General features: G+C 42.3%; 1 protein-coding gene and 1 pseudogene across 1 annotated transcript; both read left to right on the forward strand.

Annotated features, from left to right (window-relative positions):
• Nucleotides 1–7,657: 7,657 nt before the first annotated feature.
• On the forward strand, nt 7,658–8,704 carry LOC124509692 (melanoma-associated antigen B10-like). The gene has a single exon (XM_047076396.1). It carries the CDS (start codon nt 7,658–7,660, stop codon nt 8,702–8,704), a length of 1,047 nt encoding a protein of 348 aa, XP_046932352.1.
• A 7,952-nt stretch (nt 8,705–16,656) lies between these two features.
• Nucleotides 16,657–17,680, forward strand: LOC124509663 (melanoma-associated antigen B10-like; annotated as a pseudogene).
• Nucleotides 17,681–26,130: the final 8,450 nt, after the last annotated feature.

Here is a 26,130-nt window from a genome sequence, read left to right on the forward strand (position 1 = left end):
AATTTTAAAATGTATAAATTTCTTTTTAAGATGTCCTGTTGGGATTTTGATGGAAATTTTATTAAACCCCAAGATCATTTTAGGGAGAACTGACAACTAAAGCATCTTACTTTCCAATCTCTGACTCTTACTTCATTTGTTTCCTTTTATGGGCTGGCAGGTACCTGTATTACAATGTGGAATAAAAATAGTGATAGCAGCTATTCTTATCTAATTCCCAATTTCCATTCTTTCTCCACTAAATATGGTGCTTGATATAGGGTTTGTTTGTTTTGTGGCTAGCCGTTATCTACTTTGATAACATCTCTTGTTTTATCATGGATTAATACTGATTTTTATAGAGCAGATATATACCATCTTGGATATTTTTCACATTTAATTTGTCAATGTGGTATATCTGTCCTGTACTTAATTTTTTTCTCATATTCATTCTTTACTCTTTCCTTCCTCCGCTTTCTAGTGTTCAGGAGATAACTCCTGCAGGCTCCAATTCCTAGGTTCTCCAATATTTGGCTGCTCTCATAGTTCAGGCAATAAGGACACCAGCAGATTATCACCCAGGAGGGCAGGAACAGCCATGGTTTTTCTCCTTCTGCCTCTGCATCGGGTGGCTTCTCCTTCAATGGCTATTTCTTCCCCATGGCTCTAGCTCCCATCATATTGGTTAACTGTGGTTTTAGATTCTGTTGACTCCAATTACCAATCTCTAGTAACATTATCTCTTTCTTCTCTTTGTCCCTCTACACTAGAGATGAGAGTGACTTCCTCAAGTTGCTAAGTATTGGTTTGCCTGACTCTACTTGGTTTGGTTCTCCATCATGTCAATAACCAGTAATTTCCATTAAATTCTGTCTGAGTTATAGAATTAGAGTAATTTCTGTTTTCCTGAATAATCTCTGACAGTTGCACTTAGCTAATTATATTGTTTTGATTTTCTAGCTGTGGATCCCTCTTTTCATTCCTAGAAAAAACTCAACTCAGTCACAAGCAATTAAATGCATTCAAGTCCCTTATGTCACATATAACCAAAACAAACAAACAAAAAACAAAAACAAAAACACCCCTGGGACTCTGATACTTCCTCTAAATAATTCTGTTTCTCTCCTCTTCTTCACATCCTTATCAAAAATAATTTTCTGCACTTACTAGTATTTTTTTTGTGTGCGTATTCAAAAAATTCTAAGATAAGGAATATAGAAGCTATTCATTCAGCTTGTAAAAAATTCCAGCACTACACATAAAACTCTATAGAATTACTTGTGGGAAACAGCCCAAGGGTACTCACAAGGATATTTATAGTCTTAAGTAGATTTATTAAGAAAATAGTGCAGCCACTATGGAAAACAGTATGGAGGTTACTGGAAAAATTCAAAATAGAACTACCATATGGTCCAGCAATTCCACTTCGGGGTATTTATTGGAAGAAAATGAAAACAGTAACTCAAACAAATATATGCCCTATGTTCACTGCAACATCATTTACAATAGCCAACATATGGAAACAACCTAAGTGTCCTTCCGTGGATGAAGGGACAAAGATGTGATATACACACACACATATCTCACACACAAATATGCATATACACATTCACAGTAGAATTTTATTCAGCCAAAAAAAATGAATAAAATCTTATTATTTGCAACAACATAGATGGACCTTGAGGACATTACACTAAGTGAAATAAGTCAGAGAAAGACAAATACTGTATGCTCTCATTTATATGTGGAATCTAAAAAAAAAAAAAAGAGCTCAAAGATACAGAGAACTGACTAGTGGTTGCCAGAAGCAAGGGTGGAGGGTGAGTGAAATGGGTGAAGGTGGTCAAAAGGTACAAATCTCTAGTTATAAAATAAGTAAGTCTTGAGGATGTAACATATAGCATGGTGACTATAGTTAATAATACTGTACTGTGTATTTGAAAGTTGCTAAGAGGATAGATTTTTTTTTAATTTTTTTAAAACTTTATTTATTTATTTTGAGAGAGAGAGAGAGGAGGGGCAGAGAGAGAGGAGAGAGAGAATCCCAAGCAGGCACCACACCATCAGTGCTGAGCCTGATGTAGGGCTCAATCTCACCAGCATCAGATAATGACCTGAGCCGAAATCAAGAGTCAGACCTTAACCAGCTGAGCCACCCAGGCACCCCCTAAGAGGATAGATCTTAAGAGTTCTCATCACAAGAAAAAAAACTGTAACTATGGGTAGTGATGGATGTTAACTAGACTTACTGTGGTGATCATTTCACAATATATACAACTATGGAACCATTATGTTGTACACCTAAAACTAATATAATGTTGTATGTCAATTATATCTCAGTAAAAAATAAAGTCCATTAAAGAGAAAAAAGAATTACAGGATCATAAGAACAACAAATTGGAAAAAAAAGAAGAGGCTAATTTGAAAAAGAACTAAAATAATATCTAGAAATAAAAATATAGTTATTGAAATTAAAATCTCAGTAGACAAAAAATGAAAATATTTACAACATGCAAAAATTTCAAAAAACTAGAGAAATACTAAAGAAATACAATGTAGGAAATAATAAAGTGCAGAAAATGATGAATTAGAAGACAATACAGCCAACAAACAAAAGACTGTTCTTTGAAAAGACTGATATAACTGACAGTTTTATAAGTATCATCACTTAACAAAAGAAACAGAAGTAAGTGATATTAGTTAAATAATGTACAAAATATGGGTGCAAAAGGAATTTAAATATTATAAGAGAACATTATAAATATCATTACTAAATGGTGCGCAAGGATAGGTTTTTGCATAAAAATTTATTTCAACTAATAAACTCAGAAAAAATGATAGAAATACAAAATTAACATCGTGTAACCCTTAATTAATTAATGGATAAATATGTTAATCTTAAAATATTGCAAACATCAACACAAAGGGAGACAAACATTAGGTTCCTTGCAATAAAAATTCACAATATCACCATGAATGTCTTTCCAAACAACAAAAAGGAGACAGTAAAAAGTTACACTTAATCTGGTGAATCTTCTAGTGATTTAAAGAAATACAGAAGGAGAAGGACACCAGTGTTGCAATCAGAAAAAATCCATGTCATGTGGAACTGGAAAAAACATGAGGTTATTTTTTTCAACAAAGAATGACATGGAAAACAGGTAATGTATATATGTGGGAGGGTGTAGGATCTATAAATTAATGGGCATAAAAAGCAAGGACAATGAATAGACTTTATTTGACCCAAATTAAAGAAAAACATTAAAAGGATGTCAGTCAGGTAAATTTGAAAAATAACTGGATATTTGAGTATATTAATTTTTTAAGTATTGAACATTTGTTTCACGAAGGAAACTTGTGTTTTAGAAATAGATACTTAAATATTTAAAGATGAAATGGCATGATATCTAGGATTTGTTTCTCATTACTTCAGTGGCAGAAATGGGGGTAGATATGGGTATAAATGTAAACAGGTAGGTCATGTATTGATGATTGTTGATTCTGACGTCAGGTCTATCGGTTTTACTACGCTCTTCTCTTTACTGCGGTGTATGGATGAAAATTTCTACAACAAATAGAATATATATGTAGCCACTAAATTTCAAACTCCAAATGATAATAGAATATTATTCAGAAAAAGTATTAATTACTCAAGAGGTTCAAACAGAATAGAAAACTGTTACTGAGAAATACAAACGTAAACCATCCTCAAAGCTTCAGTCACCTTCAAATGTTTCAGGACAAGGGCAGTCAGAGACCAGTTCTACCAAGTAACAAGCAAATAATTAATTGCCATCTCATGTAAGCACATCCAAAGCATCCCAAAATGGGGAATTTTCCAACTTATTTTCCTAGGCTAGCTCTCCTTGATAAGAAAACCAGCTGAGGACACTTTGAAAACAGAATACTTGAGCCAAGCTCACTCACCTACAAGCAAAGATCCTAAATAAATTCATATAAGTTTCAATATAGCAGTGAATGAGAAGGAAAAACAAAAAAAGAGGCTGACTCCAAGAAATGTAACGATGCTATAACATTAGAAAAAACTGCCTAAAATATTACATTAACAGATAATATTTAAAAGGGCATTTGATCATGTACTGAAGTACAGAAAAAACTTCTGAAAAAAATTCAACGTGAATGCATGATTTGGCAGACTAACATTAGAAGAGAACTTCCATTTCCTCACATCTATAGGAAACAAACTTAAATGTGAAATGTCTGTAGCATTCCCATAAATGTAAGGAACAGCACATAGCAGTATGCTACCAACTCTAACTGTTCAAAACTGTATCAGAATGCATAACCCGAGAATAAGCACACAGAAATAAACGTTAGGAATAGTAAAAAGGAATAGAAATTATTTGCTTTAAATATGAGCATCATTTACAAAATCCAAAGGAAAAGGCTATGGATTATTTAAGTAAATAAATGACTATAAAAAAAACTGGTGTATAGATAACTACAGTAAATTCAAGAGCCTTGCCATACAATACAATAATTATTAGGACATGTATATATGTATTATAAATGAGAACCAAAAGTAAAATGAATTTCACTACACTGTTCAATATTAGATAAGATAAAAATACCTGGGTCTCACAAAATTATGCAGACTCTGACTCTTTCCTATAGGAAGTAGATCTTTTCTAACAGAAAGTTCCCAAAAGTCTGTTTGAATAGTGAAGAAAGCCTATCGTCACTATGCATTTTCTCTGACATCTCAGAACGTGTTCTGGCCCCTCCTACCTAGTGCTGCAGTTTCTCAATCTCACACCCAGCCTAGGACACTGATCCGCCATCTGCAAGGGTTTAAGTTGAGAAACTGTCCAGAGTTTGGGGGGGGAGGGGGGGAGGGATGTGGGGTGTGGGGGAGGGGGGAAGAGGGGCAGAGTGGAGGGGAGGTGGGGGGGAGGGATGTAGGAGGAGGGGCGGGTGGAGGAGGGGTGGGGTGGTGGTGGAGGAGGGGTGGTGGTGGTGGTGGAGGAGGGGTGGTGGTGGTGGTGGAGGAGGGGGGAGGGGCGGGATGGGGAAGGCGGAGGAGGAGTGGGGTGGGGTGAGGGAGGAGTGGGGTGGGGTGGGGTGGGGGAGGAGTGGGGGGGAGGATGGGGTGGTAGAGAGGGGGGTATTTCCCAGGGAGCCTTTAGTCAATGCACCAGGAGCCAAAATGAGAACCTACTTAGATATGACTTTGAGTACTACTGACACTTTAACAGGGGGGGCACCACAGAGTCACTCTTTATCGCCCGACTTCTGCAGTCCCCCCTTGTGAGGCCCCAGGCAGGAGGAGCCGGATGTGCCCACAATGACTTCCGTTTCTGGGGTCCGTGGGAGGTGCGCCCCTGTTGTGAGAGGGTCGCGGCGGATCGGTGGAGGGGGGAATTCATGTTCATCTCCGGTAAGATAAGAATATTGAGTAAGGTTTGAGGAACCCCCGCCTCCACTCCGTCCCTACAGACATAAGACTCCGCAGTCCTGCCACTGCAGTTAGCCCTAGAAGGTTCCAGGCAGGGATTACCCGATGTACTGCTGGGTGAATTCTCCTTCGGAGAACTCAGATAAATAATAGCACCGAACCAGGGTGTTAGTATCAGAGGAGTAAGCGGAGGACGTAGAGTGAACTCAGTGGAACTTCCCCTCCCCCATAAGAGAGGAGCCCCCTCTGAGCCGTGCCCCTGCTGTCAGCCTTAGGAGACCCCAAGGGGTGAGGATATTTGACTCCAGTGTGTGCCTCAAGCGATCAGAGGACCGAGTCTCAGGCTCTGCCTGGAGTTGATGAACGCCCCTATTTGTATTCTAGGAGAAACCAGAGCTCTAAAGAGCCCCACCCCTGCTGTGTGCCCTTGGAGGCTCCTAGTGTGGCCGCCATAAGGCTCGGGTGCCCCCTTGCTTCATCTTTTGGTTAGTTTCGGGAAGAGGTGTGCATAAGAGCCTTGGTCTAAGGCTATTCGACTCAGGTTAGCAGATGCAGGCCTAGGGGTGGTTTTGAGTGACGTTCATAACCTTGAAAAAGGACTGAGGGGAATTCCTCCCTCAAGACAAAAGGGGCCCAGGGGCGCCTGGGTGGCGCAGTCGGTTAAGCGTCCGACTTCAGCCAGATCACGATCTCACGGTCCGTGAGTTCGAGCCCCGCGTCAGGCTCTGGGCTTCCAATTCTGTGTCTCCCTCTCTCTCTGCCCCTCCCCTGTTCATGCTCTGTCTCTCTCTGTCCCAAAAATAAATAAACGTTGAAAAAAAATTAAAAAAAAAAGGGGCCCCAAAGAATACTTCCCGTCTATAAGCCCTGGTGGATCCTTAGCAGGGCTGTGAGGCTAAGATGCCTCTCACTTTATCCTCAGTGGTCCCAGGGAGACAAGAGCCCTATTATAAGGAGATAACTTGGTTACTTCTAGGGGTCAAAGTGAGAACAGAGGGGATGCACAGAGTCAGGACCTTCCTCTGTGATCAGCTCTGGAAAACCCTGGGGATATCTATCATTTTGGGTCTCCTCCCACTCCTACCCCCCCCCCCCCCACTGCATATTCTAGGATATCTGGTGGATGACTGCCTTGGTCTGATTATTATAGCCCTCAAAGTCTGCAGAAGGGAGGGTAACTGGCAGTCAAGGAGAGGAGCCATAATAAGGAACCTGAGCATTGGGCAGACCACTCATCACAGAACAGAGGCTTTTCACAGAGCCCTCCATGTGATATCATCCCTCGAAGGGGTCCCTGGGGAAGATACGTTAGACTGAGTCCTCCCCAAACTCCTCAAATTTTTAAAAAATGTATAATTCTTGCTCTGAGGGGATAGGTCTAAGGTCAGCCAAGAGACAGTCCTAGGCCCTGCAAGAAGCCAAGTTGTGGACTCTAAATGCGAAGTGAGAACCCTAATTATCCTAGGATGAAGAAGGTCCCACATAGCTTTGCCATTTCTGTCGTCTTAGGGCGACCCTGGGCAGATGTGCTCAGATATAGTGCCCCTTCAGTTCCTCCTCCAGGACGTCAGTTGAGGTGAGGGCTTTGGAATGAAAAGGCAGCATCAAATCGGTTAATCAGAGGACCACAGGTCCTATCAGAAGTCAAGGAAATGGAGGGGCGCCTGGGTGGTGCAGTCGGTTAAGCGTCCGACTTCAGTCAGGTCACGATCTCACGGTTCTCACGGTCCGTGAGTTCGAGCCCCGCGTCAGGCTCTGGGCTGATGGCTCGGAGCCTGGAGCCTGTTTCTGATTCTGTGTCTCCCTCTCTCTCTGCCCCTCCCCTGTTCATGCTCTGTCTCTCTCTGTCCCAAAAATAAATTTAAAACGTTGAAAAAAAATTAAAAAAAAAAAGAAGTCAAGGAAATGGTGCTGAATGTGAATGGAAATGTCCCTTACTCCACAACAAGGGAGGCTCCATAGAGCCTGGACCTGCCAAACCCTGTATCAGCTCCCGTAGACTCAGGTAGGGGTGGAAAGCTTCAGCCCAAGGTAAACTCTGGCTACTTCCAGAGTCCTCAGAGGAAAGGCTAATCCAAAAAGAGGAGTCTTGTGGGATCCTAGAGCAGTACCCTCAAGGAACCTGAAGAAATGGCTGTTGATAAAGCCCAAGGTGGTATCTCTCTGCCAAAGGATATCACACTATTTCATCCTCTTTTCTCCAGGTCACTGAATCATCTATCCTCTTTTCCACATTCGTGCCTGCTGTCCCTGACCAGAATCATGCCTCGGGGCCAGAAGAGTAAGCTTCGTGCCCGTGAAAAACGCCGCCAGGCTCGAGAAGGGCCAGAGCGTCTGGTGCCTGCTCAGACCACTGCCCCAGAGGAAGAAGAGTCTCCCTCTTCCCCATCTCCTCATTTCAAAGATGCTCCCCAGAGCTCCCCTGCCACGGGAACACCCGGGAGTCCTAAAGTTCCTGGAGGAGTCTGCTCCACCAGCACTACTGCTGCAGCTGCTTCAAACACAAAAGTTAATGAAGATGCCAGCAATCAAGTGGAGGAAAAGCAAAATACCTCAAAGGCCAGGGATACCACTGAGCAATGTCGCAGAAGCCCTATAGAAGAGAAAGTTGCTCTGTTGGTATACTACCTGCTGTACAAGTATCAAGTGAAAGAGCCAATTACTAAGGCAGATATGCTGAGAAATGTAATCCAGATTTATAAGAATCACTTCCATGAGATCGTAAGGAAAGCCTCTGAGCACTTGGAGCTGGTCTTTGGCCTTGATTTAAAGGAAATGGATCCCAACAGGAACACCTACGTCCTTATCAACAAGCTGGAACAGAGCTGCGATGCAAGAGTGAATGATAATGGAGGTGTGCCCAAGACAGGCCTGTTGATGACTGTCCTGGGTGTGATCTTCACAAAGGGCAACCGTGCCACTGAGGAGGAAGTCTGGGAAGTGCTGAATATGATGGGGCTATATGATGGAATAAAGAATTTCATCTATGGGGATCCCAAGAAGCTCATCACCAAAGATTGGGTGCAAGAAAAGTACCTGGAGTACCGCCAGGTGCCCAACAGCGATCCTCCACACTATGAGTTCCTGTGGGGCCCCAGAGCCTACGCTGAGACCAGCAAGATGAAAGTCCTTGAGTTTGTGGCCAAGACCCATGATACCGTCCCCACTGCCTTCCCAGGCTGGTATGAAGAGGCTTTGAGAGATGAGGAAGAGCGAGCCCGAGCCAGAGTTCTAGCCAAGGCTAGTACCGCTGCCATGGCCAGTGCACGTGCCAAGGCCATAGCCAGCAGCTTTTCCTGCCCCAAGTGAAGGCTGAGGAAGGTTATTTACTATCTGTTTGAAGAGAACAGTTAGTTAATGTTCTCATTAGTGAAAAGTCAGGGTGGGGCTGGAGACCAGAGAATATATAACATGTTTGTGTTCTATGTAGGAACTTGGATATTTGTTTAAATGTTGCTCCTTTTAACAGAAAGTTTAAGTAGCTTCAGAGTATGAGTTTATGAATAAGTAATTCATTTATTGATGTTAATGAGTTTTAAGAGTAAGAGTTTTACAATTTTATAGAAAAAATTGGGAAATTTTCCATTTTATTTAGTTACTTGGAACATAACATCGTAGCATTTCCATGAAAGAACTCAGCAGTAAAATGCTGGGATCAAGAAATAGAGAGTGTAAAAGATGATGAATTTTTTACATTCCTTTATCACCGTTTGGTCTGTTCTCTCAAGTTAATATAGACACACACACACATACATACACACACACACACACACACATATATACACACTTAGATGTGCTTAGTTTATTCAATAATGTAGAATTAATTATAGCATAATAAATTAGACGTCGTCTTGCACACTGTCTCGTTTATTTCTCAAACATTCCTTGAGCATCTGCTCTTTGGGAGTCTTCGTGCTAGTACTGGGAGTGTCCGGATAATCAAAACCCACTGTGCCCATAGAATTTGAGAGTGTAGAAGTAGCTGTCAAGTAGGACAGAGGATGGGATACACCCACTGGCCTCAGGGCACTTATCACTTCACTTCTCACATCCTCCCATGGGGAGGTTCCAGATGTGAGAAGTCAAGTGTAAGGTGCCCTGAGGCCAGCGGGTCTGGGGCTTTGGGCAACTGCAAGTCCTTTGGTGTGAGTTTTACAAGAAGCTGGGTGGTGGGTCAGATGAGGCTGTGGGGGCGGTGGGTAGGGGCCAGACCCCCAGAAGTTGTGTCCAGAGTTAAGAGACGTAAAGCCTGGAATGGAAAACTATTTAGCAGCTACTTTAAAATCATGAATTAACCAGAGAGAAATCTCCTGGGGAATGTAAGGTGTCCTGCATCCTTCCCCACGGTTCTTTTCCCAGTGCGGTTCAACACAGCACACAAACTGTGTTTTAGGCATATCATCCCCAGGGAGTTTCTGAGAAATAGAGGTGATACTCACATGATATGGGTATGCTTAGAAGCCACTGTGCTAGCAATCTTTGCTCTGGCCTCGAGAGACCTCCCACTACATTCAAGTTCATCTTATTAAGTTATGTGTAATTTGGCAAACTCCAAGTGAGGGATAGATTTTGAATGGAACTGAAATAAATGAAAAGAGAAGTGGTTTGAATGGAAGGACAGTTGGAGGGAGTTGGTTCTTGACCCCAACGACTCTTAACTTCCACCTAACTGGAAGACTCTCCCCAACATGCAATAAATAACATATCCTGAAAAGCACGCATAGTAAGTAATTTAGCTTTACTTGCTATGCATCATGTTGGCTGATTTGTTGTGCTGTCTCATAGGGTGCTGAATATTCTCTGATACCTCTTGGATTAAAAAAAAAATCACAGAGCAGATTTTAGTAAAGTCTGGGTCAAAAAAGTAATAGTCATTACTGCAAATTATTAAAAACAGAATACATGCTAGACATGTGCCGAGTGCTTTCATACATTATATACATCCAAGGAGTCCTACAGAATAGGACCTCTCTAGCTCATTTCACAGAAAAGTCTTACAAAGCTCTGCAATTTTCCTGACTTCATCTGGCTCATAAATGTCAGAAGTGGGACTAGACATCTGGTCTGACTTCATTTAGGGTCCCTCACTATTCCACTCCTTCTTGAATAAAGCAAATGTTTTGTCTCTTAATTCATTTCTACTCTCACTACTCCACAATGTCTCAGGAAATTGAAATGAAGGACCCTGTGGCCAATGTATTAAGCCCAGCTGAAATAAATAAAGAAGAAAATGAGAATTAAAAACAATTTCAGGAGAGTTGGTGGGCTTAATCTACCTAGGCTCCTCCTGCTTCTACCCGCAGGGTTCCTTGAGAGCTGACTCCACCAAGGTCCCAGAATTTGGGACCAGTTCCAGCGCTTCCTGAATTACATCACTCTTTCCCTGGGTCTTCCCAGTATGCCCTCATGTCAAAATCTCTATCCTGACCAGCTGTCCAACTTCCTTTCATAAGGCTGCACTCTGTTCACAGTGAAACAGAAGCCCCAGAATCACGTGCCTTTCCCCTAACTTAGTGCATTCCAAACTCCTGAAGGTGTCCCCTGTCTGTCCCATGCCTGACCACGGAATCCCTCTCTGATAACAGTAATCCCATTCATGTGGTTGTTTACTTTGGCAGTGAAGTTTAGACTGCTCATCTGCTCTTGGTGCTTCTCTCTCACTCAAAGTTTTTTTTCCAAATTAGCTTGTGAGCAGTCTGATTTGGCACAGGATCTACTGATTCTTGAAAGATAACCCTGAAGTTAGGGAATATTTGTTTTAATTTATTTTTTTTAAGTTTATTTATTTATTTATTTATATTTTTGAGAGAGGCAGGGACAGCATGACCAAGGGAGGGTCAGAGAGAATCTTAAGCAAGCTCTGGGTGTCAGCACAGAACCCAATGCTGGGCTTGCAAGACCGTGACCTGAGCCAAAACCAATAGTCAGATGCTTGATCGACAGAACCACCCAGGTGCCCCTAAAGAGTTTTTAGAAAGCAAATGGGATTAGTAAGACAAAAGAACTTAATCTGATAAAATATTTGAGACTGGCCACTGAATCCATAAATTGATGAGCGAGCTTAACTAAGTGGTCAGGAACCAAAGCCTCCCTCCTAAGTGGTAGATGATGAAGGTGTGAAGAAATCACTATATAGCAACAATCAGCAGAAGCTGGATTCCTAAAAACTCAGGTGTCCTTCCAGAAGAATGTAGTAACTTTCTATTGCCGACAAATTGTCATAAATCAAGGCACTTAAAACAACACACATTTATTATCTCAGCTTTCTGTAGGTAATACATATGAGTTGGCTGTGCTGTTTTCTTTGTTCAGGGTTACACAAAGCCCAAATCAAGCTGTCAGTCTGGGTTCTTATGGGGAGATACTGAGAAGAATCTCATTCCACACTTGCACAGGTTGCTTTAGGAATCCAGTTCTATGAAGAATTCAGTTCTCTGTAATGTTAAGACCTAGGCCACGTTTCCTTGCTGACTGTCAGCTGCAGCTGCCATAGCTCCTCAAGGCCTCTCTCCACTCCTTGCAAATGGGCCCCTACTTCAGAAACAGCATGTTGACTCTGTCTCATGTGGAAACTCTCCTACTCCCACTGTGCTGCATCTCTGTTCTGCCTCTGGCCAAACAAAAGTCCTCTGCTTATAAGGGCTCATGTCATTAGATTGAGTCTGCTCAGGTAATACATTATAATCTCCCTCTCTGAAGGTCCATTCCTTAATTTTAATGGCATATGCAAAGTGCCTTTGGCCATGTGACATAACATATTCACAAGTTGCAGGGATAAGGGTATGGGCATCTTTGTGGAACAATCATTCAGTCCACCACCAAGACAGAAAATATTTCCCTGGCAGACACACCAGTTTTCATAAGAAAAGAAAAAACTTCACCGGCTTACTCCTGACTCTTGTCTCTATCTGCCTCAGAGGAAAATCCTAATTTTTCAGTGTGCTTAAAGATACCTGAACAAGTGTTCAGCCACATTCTTCAGGTAGTGGATAGCAGAGACTCACAAATTATAGGTTTTCCATGCAGCAAAAGGAATCAGAAAATTCTGAGTGTATTGAGATTATAACATTATTATAATCCGTGGTCAGAGCAGAAAGGGGCTATGCAGTGAAAAGGGGTGACATCTGCCTGCTGAGATTATTTCCAGTGCCCTTTAGAAAACTGGTGTGATCTTGTATTTGAAAACACTGGTCACACATGGGCACTAGAAAAAATTGCTGAAAGGCAGCTACATTTGATCTTCTCAGAAAATCCTCCAGGAATAAAGAGGGCTAATGTCATAGCAAATTGTAATAGTTGCTGTTTTCTCAGTGCCTATTATGTAACAGTTAATGGGAAGGTCTGCAGATGCTCAGTTACTTCATGTCTTGTTCTCTATTCTTGGAGGCTACTTGACACTCTACTAGTAGTTAGGAAGGGTCAAGTGACTATCCTTGGCGCTGAAATATGAGCAGAAGCATGCCTCTCACCTCCAGACAAAGGTATCTGAGAACTAGTATGCCACTTGCACGCTTTTTGTTTTATCGAGCAGCACACATACAGAGCCTGTGTTGGGCTGGGGAAGTTCATGACGGAAGCACCCTGGATCCTGGGATCACCTGACAATTGAAACACCTTGCCAATGCTCATCAAATGTTATGTACCTAAGAAATAAAACGTTGTCATGTGAAGCAATTCTAAACCACGTTTTCCCATTATATCTCATAAATACTTTATCTGAATAATACGTAGATTATAATTCTGCTTCCTTACTATGTTCCTCTAAATTTTATCCCATCCCGGAGGTAACTGCATTAAAAAATCTTGTGTTGTAGTATTTTAAGATTTTTTTCCAGGACTATTCTTACATACATGTATTGGAAAAATATACAGTGGATTTTAAAAAATACATGTATAACAGTGTACATATCATTTTGCTTCTTGCCCTTGTCACTGAATAAAATAAATGCAGGATCTTTCTGAGAGAGGACAAACAGATCCACCTCACCCTGTTAACCACTTTCTAGAATTCTAAAGTGTGTATGTACCATAATTAATTTAACCATTCGCCTCTTGAAGGATACACAAGTTGCTTCTGATGTGTTGCTATGATTAAGAGAACTGACATCAACATCATTGAACATCAATTCTTGGGAAAATGTGGATGTTTTGCTATGGAGAGATGTAGAACAGTGCAATTAAAGTGGAAAGAATCTGACGACAGTAAATTTTTACAAATCTTCTTGATATTCTGTTTTTTTAAATTTTTTTTTAACGTTTATTCATTTCTGAGAGACAGAGAGAGACAGAGCATGAGCGGGGAAGGTGCAGAGAGAGAGGGAGACACAGAATCTGAAACAGGCTCCAGGCTCTGAGCGGTCAGCACAGAGCCCGATGCAGGGCTCGAACTTACAAACCACGAGAACCTGACCTGAGCTGAAGTGGGACGCTTAACCGACTGAGCCACCCAGGAGCCTCAATTGATATTCTGTTCTAATAATGCTATATCAAATTATTTTTCATATATTTATGTATGTGAATAAATTAGGCTCTCATTGGCATTTTACTTTATCAACTTTTTAAATTTTGGTCAACTTTTGATCAAAAGTATATTATCTCACTGCTAGTTTAATTTGTATTTCCCTATTTCCTAAACAGATTAAGCAGAAAATTAATTTAATCACTCACCCATATAAAGCAGGATTTCTGCAGTGTAGATTAAGTACTAGGATTCTTCTGGGTGCATAGTTTAAAATTCTATGTCCAAAAGATTTTCCCCTTTCCTACAGGTGGATGGAGATCCACAGGAAATACCTACAGGTGGATGGAGAGCCATTGGAGATGGTAAACTTCTTTGTTAAGCTGGGAATAATGGGTATATGTGGAGTTCAAAACTATTATCGCTATAACCCTGACTCGATTGAAATGAAAATTTAAAAATATTTAATAAAAAAGTTTTAAAAAGTATCCTGGACTAACCATTCCCCACATTATAGCACAATCTAAAGAAAATTTTATATCATGATCCTCAGGCCAGGAGAGGGAGGAGTCCCAGACTCCAAGAAGTAAAAGTGAAGATCCTGAGGGAGTTCTTTGGGAACCACTCAACCCATAACAGAATGGACCCACACAGACCTGTCCCTGCTATGTGAGCAATTCTAAGCCCGTGGCTGGGTGTTAGATCCGGGCATTGTTTCACTTCACCCTCTGGCATCTGGTGATGGAGGGTTGGGGGGTAGGGGATGCCTGAAGACAAAGCCTTTGCTTAAGCCTGGCTGACTCAGATCAGCAGACTGACTAGTCCCAGACCTCCAAGGAGTCAATGAGATCTATATGTGAGTTTTGCCAGAGTCCTCTACCCCTACAAAACAGTGTCCACCCCTCACCTCCAAGAGCCACACCCCTTCCCTCAGCCACAGATGGGAACGGCCAGAAGTAGCTTCCCACAACTTCTGTCTCTGACCTGTGAGTGAAGTGAAACATTGTTCCAGGGTGTCATGTCAGGTGAGCTGAGCAAAAGAATTCTCGGGAAGAATTCCAGATGCTGTCTGGAGTTTGGGTAAAGACCCTTAGACTTGAGGGCTCCCCCACCTGCTCGCGTGTGCGCGCTCACACACACACACACACACAAACACACACACACACACACACACACACACACACACACACAGAAGGGGGCTGACAGAATCCTGGTAGGCCCTGGACAAGGATCACCTGATGTAGTACTGTTTCAATTCCCCCTCTGTGGATAGGGAGTTGACGGTATCAGACCAGGGTTTGGCATTAGACCTTCCAGCAGTTAAGTTGAGGATCGTAAGGTCTGAGGGAACTTAGAATCCACGACAGATGAGAAAGGCTACTCAGAGTCTGGGCCCCTACTGTCAGGCCTGGGAGGCCCCTGATGGGAGTGGCTGGTTATAATACACCAAGAATTCTGCCTCTGGCATCTCAGGGAAGTGAAAGAATTGGTGCGAAGGGGATGGTGTAAGTTAGAGGGAGAAGACCCAGGCCCTGGTCAGGAGGTGAGATAAGGACTCTTTGTCAGGTATGAGGATACCCACTATCTAATAAGAGGAGGCTGGACAGAGTCTGGCCCTGCCATCAGCAACAGTGGTCCTTGGGCAAGGAATATCTGATGTAGCACCCTCGAAATTCTTCCTTTGGAAATGCAAGGAGGAGATGGCACTGGGCCAGAGTTTCTGGCCACAGGCCAGCAGATGGAAGGGTCCCATGTCCTAACATAGGTAAAGGTTAGGACACTAACTGAGGTCTGAGTGACCTTGCACCCCAAAAGAGATGGGTTTTCACAGAGTCCTGACACTGCTCTCAGCCAGCCCAGGGGAGGGGTCGAGGTGACAGTGGTTGGATGCAAAACATTTTGAAGTACAAAATCTGGCATTTCAAACAATTGAGCCGCTTCATGTGAGAGGGGCTGCTTTAGGTCATTGGAGGAACTACTTCTAGGTCCTGCCAGGAGGGAATGAGAGTGGTGAGAAGGACCTTGACTAAGTTCTGAGGGAACCAGTGACTTCATATTAAACTGGGCCTGCACAGAGTGCCAACCATGTATAAGCCCTGAGGGGTATTACGTAGATGTGTTTGGCTAAGGGCCCCCTATCTACCTACTCAGTAATTTTTTAAAGGGCCTTATCTTGAAAAGATATGTCTCAAAGCAGGAAAGGGAAGAGTACCAGCTCCTACCAGAAAAAAAGGTAAGGACCCTGAGTGAGGAATAAGGACTCTAATTACCCCAGAATGGACAGGGTCCTTCTGAGCTCTTCCCTTATGGTCATCCTTGGGAAGATATGGTCAGTTGAGGTCTCCCTCAATTTCTCCTCTGGAATCAAAGGGAAATGAGGTAATTGAAATGAGGTTAGATAAAAGCTAAATAAAGGGACCCCAGATGCTGTCAGAAGCCATGATGATAGCCCTGAAAGTGAATGAGAGAAAAGCATTCTACCCCAAACAGAGGGGCCTCCATACAGCCTGGATATTCTAGGCCTTGCTGTCACCCCAGTAAGCCCCAGACAGATCTGGCAGTAGGTTAAGGTGAAGTCTAGTTACTTTCACAGGGTTCTCAGGAAATAGGCTGAAAAGAATAGATGAACCTTGTGGATTCCTTGAGCAGTACCCACAAGAAAACCTTGTTTTCCTGGCAGAGGCCACCATCAATAAGGCCAAGTTGGCATCCCCCTGTGAACAGGCACACAGCATCTTATCCTCTTTCCTCCATGTCACTGGTTCATCTGCCCACATTTCTGCTGCACCAGAACAAAGCCATCATGCCTCGGGATCCGAAGAGCAAGCTTCGAGCCTGTGAGAAACGTCACCAGGCCGGAGAAGAGTCACAGAATGTGGTAGGTGCTCAGCCCACTGCTTAGTTCCGCTCCTTTTCCTCCCTTCATTCCAAGGGCATTCCCTCAGAGCTCACCTGCTGGATAATTTGCAATCCCCAGGGTCCTCAGAGAGCAACATTCACCACCACTACTGCTGCAGCTGTTTCATTCATGAGATCGAACAAAGGTGCCAATGAAGCAGAGGAAAGACCAAGATCCTCCCAGAGCCCAATAGACACTCAGCCCTTCCATAGAAGCCCTCTAGGGGAAAAGGTGTTTATATTGGTATACCACTTGCTCCACAAATATCAAATGAAAGTCCATTAGCAAGGCAGATATGCTGAGAAATGTAATTCAGATCTGCAGGAATCACTTCCATGAGATCCTTGGGAAAGCCTCTGATCACCTGGAGCTGGTCTTTGGCCTTGACATGAGGGAAGTGGATCCCAATAGGCACATCTATGTCCTGGTCAACAAACTGGAACCAACCTATGATGGGAAATTGAGTGTTGATAGTAGTGTGCCTGAGACCGGTCTGCTGATGACTGTCCTGGGCGTGATCTTCACAAAGGGCAATTGTGCCACTGAGGAGCAAGCCTGAGAAGTGCTGACTATGATGGGGTTATATTCTGGGCAGAAGCACTTCATCTATGGGGAGCTCAGGAAGCTCATAACCAGAGTTTTGGTGAAAGAAAATTACCTGCAGTACCAGCAGGTGCCTAACAGTGATGCTCCATGCTATGAATTCCTGTGGGGCCCCAGAGCCCATGCTGAAACCAGCAAGATGAAAGTTCTCGAGTTTTTGGCCAAGGTCCATAATACCATCCCCACTGCCTTCCTGCTCTATTATGAAGAGGCTTTGAGAGATGAGGAAGAGCGAGCCCGAGCCCGAGCCGCAGCCAGGGCTCATACCACTGCCATGGCCAGTGCATGTTCCAAGGCCATGGCCAGCAGCTCCTCCCACCCCTAGTAGAGTCTGAGGCAGATTCTTCATTTTTATTTTTTCAATCTATGTTCTCATTAGTGGAAGGTTGGGGGGTGGGTAGATATAATAGAATGTATAACGTGTTTATGTTCTTATTCCATGCGTTAACTTAGATAAATTTTTTATTAGTTCTCCTTGTGACAGAAAGTTTATTAGCTTCAAAAATTCAAGTTTATGATGACATTTTCAAATTTGTGCTGTATATGAGATTTAACAGTAGGAGATTGTTATTTTGTAAACCAAATTGGGAAATTCCTCATCTTATTTACTGATTTAGAACATGATAACATGTCAGTGGATTAGGCATTTCTTTGGAAATGTAAAAAGAATTCAGCAGTAAAATACTTAGGGTCAAGAAATAGAGAAAAAAGTAAAAGATGGCCAAATATTGCATTTTCTAATCACTTTTAGTTTGTTTCAAATTAAATGATATATGTTTGTATAGATAGATATACAGATAATCAAAGAACGTAGAATTAATTACATCATAATAAATTAAACCTCTTGCACACTGTCTCATTTATTTCTCAAACATTCCTTGAGCATTTGTTCTGTGGGAGGCCTCGTACTAGTACTGGAGTATCGGGATAAATAAGACCCACTGCGCCTAGAGAATTTTAGTGTCGAAGTAGCTGTCAAGTAGGGAAGAGGATGGGAAACACCCTAAGACCTAAGGACATGTCAGAAGAAGGAGAAGAGATGCGGGGATCTAGGTATGAGAAATCAAGTGTAAGGTGCCCTGAGGCCAGCGGGTCTGGGGCTTTGGGCAACTGCAAGTCCTTCGGTGTGAGTCAGTTTTACAAGAAGCTGGGTGGTGGGTCAGATGAGGCTGTGGGAGTGGTGGGCAGGGGCCAGACCCTCAGAAGGTGTGTCCAGAGTTAAGAGACTAAAGCCTAGAATGGAAAATTGTGTCTAGTAGTTATTTTAAGTTCATGAATTAACCAGAAAGAAATCTCCACCTGAGGCAGAAATGAAAGGTGCCCTGTGGTCTCGTCTTAGGGCAGTGCACAAACTAGGTATTTTATATACACTGTCTCCAGGGAGTCTTTGAGAAACAAGGGTGATAATGCTTTGACTTGTGATGATCTGAAGCCACTTTGCTGGCAATCTTTGACTTGAGCTGTCAAAGACAGAGCTCATTCTATTAATAGGGTATTTAAATTAGGTTATCTTGAGTGTAAATTGGCAAACTCAAAGCAAGAGATAGATGTTTTGATGGGAGTGAACCAGGTATTCCTTGACACATTTTCTAGCAGCTTTATAGGCATCCAGCTAGGGAAGATTTTCCCAACTGAGATTAAAAATCTTCAAAACGTTCCTTAGCAGGTAACTTACTTTGACTTGGTAATAAATATTTTGGCTGATTTGGTGTGCTATGTACTAGAGCTATGTATTGTTTTGTATATTCTCTGACATCTCCAGGATAAAAATACACTAAAATCTCAAGATGGAGGCTGGTAGTATTTGATGCCAGAATTTTAGTAGTAATATCTGCTAATTATCAAAGACCCAAAAAAGCGATTCACTGTACCAGGCACCTTACATAAATTACTTACATTCCAAAAGTTTGACTTTACAAGGTATCATTGAGCCAAAGAGCAAGCTAACTACATCAAGCCCATTTTGCAGATGAGGAACGTGAGGCACACATGTGTTTTCATGATTTCATGATTTTCATGACTTCGTCAGTTCTCATGGCCCAGAAAACACAGGCCTGAGAATAAATCCCTGGTCCCAAGTCCTCTGGAGCCCACACTGTGCCACTCCTCCCAGCCTGAGGCCAACCTTCTGTCCCTTAATTACCTTCTCTTCTCCTATCACATGATGGCTCTCAAGCAATGAAAGAAGGACTCTGTGGCCAAAAGAAGGAAGGTAAAAATGAGAATCAGGCACAATTTCGGGATTGTCCCCAGGGTTCATTTCCCTAGGATCTCCTGGCCCCTCACCCCAGGGTCCCCTGACAGCTGGCTCTGCCCTGGTCTCAGCACAAGTGTCCAGTCCTGGCACTTTCCTGCATGACGGCTCCCTCCCCTGGGGCTTCTCCAGTGGGCCCTCATGTCCATACCGGACCGACCTTCAGGCCAGCTCTCCTCTGGGTCCTCCCCTGGAGGCTGAACCCTGCTCCTGGGGGAACAGACAGCTCTCAGGCCGCACCCTCCCCTGATTTAGAGCATTCCAACTCCCTGCAGCTCCCATCAGGCCCCCTGGCTCCCTTCTGACAGCAACTTCCCTTCCATGCAATTGTGACAGTGAAGTTTCAGACACCTCCTTGCCTCCACCACCACCCCCCCTCCGGGGGCCTCCACCACATTCACAAAGGTTTTGTTCTTTTTTTAAACCAAATCTGCTAATAGGTAGACTCTAATTTGATACAGAATCAAGTGACTATAATATCCTGGAGCAAAAATACAATCATGAAGTTAGAAAGGAGGTGTTAGGAAGCAGATAGAATCATAAAGAAAGGAGGATTTAAGCTGATGAATTATTTGAGACTGCCCACTGAATCCATATACTGATGAGTGAGCTTAACTAAGTAGTCAAAAACCAAAGCCTCCCTCCTATGTGGCAGACGAGGAAGGAGAAAGGAAGAAATCACTGTGTAGAAACCATCGGCAGAGGCTGGATTCTAACAGACCCTGCAGTCTTTTCAGGAAGTTATAGTAGTTTTCTATGGCTATCATAACAAATTACCACAAATTTACTGGTTTATAACAACACATATTTATTATCTCGGTAGGTATTATTATCTACATTTCTGTAGGCGTGAAGGCTGGGATGGCTTTGCTAGATTCTGTACTTGGATTTTCACAGCCCCAAGTCAAGCTTTCAGTTGGCAGGCCTCTCATCATGAATTCTGAGAACAATCTCCTTCCAAGATCATTGAGGTTGTTGGGGGAATCCAGTTCTTTGTGATAATAAGACTGAAGCATTGTTTTCTTGCTGACAGTTTCTACGGGCCTCTCTCTCCAGTCCTTGCATCTGAGCCCATACATATATATATTTTTAATATGAAATGTATTGTCAAATTGGTTTCCATACAACACCCAGTGCTCATCCCAACAGGTGCCCTCCTCAATACCCATCACTCAGCCTCCCCTCCCTCCCACCCCCTTCAACCCTCAGTTTATTCTCAGTTTTTAAGAGTCTCTTATGGTTTGGTTCTCTCCCTCTCTTTTTTTTTTTTCCTTCCCCTCCCCCATGGACTTCTGTTAAGATTCTCAGGATCCACATAAGAATGAAAACATATGGTATCTGTCTTTCTCTGTATGACTTATTTCACTTAGCATAATACTCTCCGATTCCATCCACGTTGCTACAAAAGGCCAGATTTCATTCTTTCTCATTGCCACGTAGTATTCCATTGTGTATATAAACCACAACTTCTTTATCCATTCATCAGTTGATGGACATGTAGGCTCTTTCCATAATTTGGCTATTGTTGAGAGTGCTGCTATAAACACTGGGGTACAAGCACCCCTATGCATCAGTACTCCTGTAGCCCTTGGGTAAATTCCTAGCAGTGCTATTGCTGGGTCATAGGGTAGACTTATTTTTAATTTTTGGAGGAACCTCCACACTGTTTTCCAGAGCGGTTGCACCAATTTTCATTCCCACCAACAGTGCAAGAGGGTTCCCGTTTCTCCACATCCTCTCCAGCATCTATAGTCTCCTGTTTTGTTCATTTTAGCCACTCTGACTGGTGTGAGGTGATATGTGAGTGTGGTTTTGATTTGTATTTCCCTGATGAGGAGCGACGTTGAGCATCTTTCATGTGCCTGTTGGCCATCTGGATGTCTTCTTTAGAGAAGTGTCTATTCATGTCTTCTGCCCATTTCTTCACTGGATTATTTGTTTTTCGGGTGTGGAGTTTGGTGAGCTCTTTATAGATTTTGGAGACTAGCCCTTTGTCCGATATGTGATTTGCAAATATCTTTTCCCATTCGGTTGGTTGCCTTTTAGTTTTGTTGATTGTTTCCTTTGCAGTGCAGAAGCTTTTTATCTTCATGAGGTCCCAGTAGTTCATTTTTGCTTTTAATTCCCTTGCCTTTGGAGATGTGTCACGTAAGAAATTGCTGTGGCTGAGGTCAGAGAGGTTTTTTCCTGCTTTCTCCTCTAGGGTTTTGATGGTTTCTTGTCTCACATTCAGGTCCTTTATCCATCTTGAGTTTATTTTTGTGAATGGTGTGAGAAAGTGGTCTAATTTCATTCTTCTGCATTTTGCTGTCCAGTTTTCCCAGCACCATTTGTTAAAGAGACTGTCTTTTTTCCATTGGATATTCTTTCCTGTTTTGTCAAAGATTAGTTGGCCATACTTTTGTGGGTCCAATTCTGGAGACTCTATTCTATTCCACTGGTCTGTGTGTCTGTTTTTGTACCAATACCATGCTGTCTTGATGATGACAGCTTTGTAGTAGAGGCTAAAGTCTGGGATTGTGATGCCTCCTGCTTTGGTCTTCTTCTTCAATATTACTTTGGCTATTCTGAACCCATATATTTTGTATCAGCAATAAAATATGTTCTTCTCACATTTGGAATTTCTTCTAACCTTTGGAATCTCTCTAACTGCCCCTCCCCCAACTGTGCTGTATCTCTTTTCTATCCAGAAAAAGTTCTACCCAGAAAAAGTTCTCTGCTTATAAGGGCTCATGCCATTAGATTAGGCCTACTCTGATAATCCAGTATAATATCTTTATTTTAAAGTCGTTTTCATAACCTTACTACATCTGCAAAGTGTAACATACCATATTCACAGGTTCCAGGGATAAGATATGGGTATCTTAGTGGAACAATTATTCAGCCTACTACTGAGATAGAAAAGGTCTTCCCAGAAGATGTGCCAGCTTTGATAAGAAAAGAAAAGCTAACTGACCACCATTTTCCTGACTCTTGTCTGTATCTGCTGCAGGGAAAAATCCTGGTTTTCAGTGTGCCCAAAGACATGTGTGCAAGTGTTCAGTTGTGTTTATCAAGGGGTGCATAGCAGAAACTCAAAAGTTGTTATTTTTGACCATGTAGCAAAAGGAAGAAGCAAAGTGTCAGTGTATTGAGATTACAGAGGTTATTGAAAAGGTCAGTACAGGAAGGTCCTTATAGCATGAGGAAGGGTGACGCCTCTCTGCTTCAGTGTTATTTAGAAAATTAGTGTGCTCCTGGGGCTCCTGGGTGGCTCAGTTAAGCATCTGACTTCAGCTCAGTTCATGATCTCACGGTTCATGAGTTCGAGTCCTGCATCAGGCTCTCTGCTGTCAGCACAGATTCTACTTCAGATGTTCTGTCCCCCTCTCTCTGCCCCTCCCCTGCTCGAATTCTCTCTCTGTCTCTGTCTCTCTCTCAAAAAACATAAACATAAACAAAAATTAACATGTAAAAATAAAGAAATAAAAATCGGGAGTGTTGCAAGGCAATTTTGGCCTTCTCAGAAAGTTATCCAAGAATGAAAAGGGCTCTGTATACATATTCTAAGTGTTGTACTTTACTGATCACTTGCTCTGTAACTGTTTATGGAGAAACTACAAGGGCTCACCCACATCATGTCTTCTCTCCTTCCTGGGCTCATGGGCATATATACCGTCCAGTCAACTTATAGTTAGAAAAGGTATTGTGACAACGCTTCCCACTGAAATAAGAAGAGAAACAATATTTGTCATCTGCAGACCAAGGCATTTGAGAATCAGTATGCCACTTCTATGCTTTCTGTCCCATTCAGCAGAACCATGGAGATCCTGTGTTGAGATGTCAATCTATACTGTGTAAGCAGATGGTATTCCTGGGCCATCAGGCAGCAAAGATCCTGCCAGCCCATTAGGCCTTATGTGTATGAGAAGTCAACTTTTGTAGTGTTAACTCATTCAGATTTCAGGTTTCCACCATTACATCCACTAGCAGTTACTTTGTTGTTACACACAGCTATTTCTGTTGTTAAGTCTTTCTTAAATATACTAATTTCAAAAGAAAGAATGTATATATTCTTGATGCTCTAAAATTCTAAAAATACAATTCTGCCTCCTTCCTGTGTTTTTTTTTTTTTAAATTCAGGCCATGCTATAAGTAACCACACAAAAAAATTACGTGCATAATTTTTAAGTTTATTCTAGACTTTTACTTACATATATGTGGCAGAAAAATACACTGTTGGTAACTCCTTTTTTTCAAATGTCTCCCGTGAACACCAAGACAAACTACTGAGGGATCACAGCAGGGTGGGAACCCCATTCTCACTCCACTTTGTCATAAATTTCTATCTGTATTACTTCCATACCTCACTTGTGAATAATAGGTTCTATCACTCTTGCCAGATCAGAAGTTCTCGAGGGATCATCTTTGCATCCCATTCCTCTCCATCTCCACCCCTTACATAACAGGTTTTCAACAAATGTGTATGTACTGAGGTAGTTGAAGGAGCAAGGTGTGAGGGTCAGAAAGCAAAGAAGGAATGTTCAGTTGAGAAGCAAAACCAAAGTGTATCTCACTGGAGAACATGAACCGTAGGTTATCCGTGGGGGACCAGGAGGCATGAGATCAATACCATGAACATGGACATTTTCCTGGAATATAATCATTGAGATACATTCACATAACATTTATTGAGTACTTATTCGATGCTGGAACCTTTTCTCTGACCTGTATTTTCTAATCATTTTCTGATATCTTGCTAAGTAAGGGCAGTCATCATCACCATTTTTTTCAGATGAGGAAACTGAGACATAGAGAACTTGTCCACACTAAAAGGGCAGAATTAAAAGAAAAAATAACTCTTGTGAGTTTTCACCTTACATGTATAACAATGTGTGTAATGTCCTGCTTCTTGCTAGTCTCACTGAATAAAAGGAATGCAAAATCTTTCCATGAAAGCACACATAGATATACCTAGCCTTTTGAATTATTCCCTACAATTATAGGGTGTTAATCTGCCATAACTAATGTAACCATTCTTCTGACCAACACAGAAGGTATTTCTCAGTTGTTACTATCATCAATAGAACTTAAATAAACAGTGAACCTGGTTCTTGGGCAAATGTGCACGTGGAAAGGTAGAAATTGTGTAAATTGGGTTAAAGTGTAAAGAGTTTGATGACTGTAACTTTTTAAATATTTCTGAAACTGCATTCCAATAATGCTTTGCCAATTCATATTTTCACAAATTAATTTATGTAAATAAACTCTACTCACTGGCCTTTAATTTTATCAATTTTAAATTGTGAGCAATATTTTTGGTGAAATTATATTGTCTCAATTTTGTTTTAATTTGTATTTCCCTGTTTTGTAATGAAATTGAACAGAAAATTAACATAATCCCTCACTCATATATGAAATACGATTTCTGCTGAGATATCTCAAGTACTAGGATTCCTCTAGGTGCATGGTTTAAAATTCTGATATTCCCTTTCCTTTGAGAACATAGGATTTGTCAGAATGACCAGGTACCAGGAAATGGGCCTGGACAGGAAAACATCAATAAGTGAGGAATATCAAGAGGCCCAGGGGTGAAGGAAGTAGAGCAACTTCCAGAATCCATGAGACAGCCCAGGGCAGCTGGTAGTCAGGGACCTGAACGTAGGCTTCAGCAAAAATAGACAAGGTGCCAGAAGGAGAGAACGTGGGGAATCTGGTAGAGGGTACCAGATAGCTGGATAGGCTAGGGAATCTGTATCTTCACTGCCAGCCCAACGTTTTAGAGTGATGTGAGTGAGTAGATCTGCTGGATGAAAGGACCCTAGAGGCATGCCCGATAGCCCCCTCACCCCAGAGTGCCCCCTGCCCACCGTCGGGCAGCATATAGCTGGCTCCCCCTGTGTCACCCACCAAGTAATGTTACTGATGGAATCTGGAAGAGCTACATCTCTTCACTACTCTAATCATTCTATGCATCCTTGCCAGTGTACCGGAGCCGTGAGTGGTCTTGACGGACCACTAGCCTGATGGACAAGGCTAATTCTTCCCCTAAGCTGTGGCCCTCCTGACACTGAGATTGAGGCTCTGCAAGTGGCTGGGCTTCGTTGGTGATTCAGAATGTTTCAAAAAGGGCAAGTATTACCAGTGAGTGCTGGAAGGAGGTGTGTAGCTGCAAGGAGGGTAACTGGAGGGGGAGTTGGCTGAGGCTCATTACCCCAGTGACTCTGGGAAGAAAGGGCTGTGTATAGACCTGTCTTGATAAATAACCCAGGTGTTATCCTCAGCTTAGATTACCTCCCGTGCTTCCTGACTTCTTTGCACACCAGAGGGCAGATGTACTCTGGCTGTGTCTTGTGGTCTTTGTTGCTACCAGATGCTGACTGGAGTGGGGGGTGGGGGTGGGCCCACAATGGAAATACCTACAGGTAGATGGAGAATGACTGTAGTTGGTGTAGTTCCTTATTAAATTGACTGGTAGTGACAGATATATTGTGGAGTCCAAAGCTATATTTTTTGTGTAATAACTCCAATTTGATTGAATT

The sequence above is a fragment of the Lynx rufus genome, unplaced genomic scaffold (assembly GCF_022079265.1).
Source record: "Lynx rufus isolate CCGP_SWC_20201006 ecotype Redwood Valley unplaced genomic scaffold, mLynRuf1.p SCAF_14, whole genome shotgun sequence".
NCBI classification, from domain to species: domain Eukaryota; kingdom Metazoa; phylum Chordata; class Mammalia; order Carnivora; family Felidae; genus Lynx; species Lynx rufus.

Bases quoted from the DNA above. Each gene is read 5' to 3' on its own strand.
- LOC124509692 (XM_047076396.1), top strand. From the start codon at position 7,658: ATGCCTCGGGGCCAGAAGAGTAAGCTTCGTGCCCGTGAAAAACGCCGC.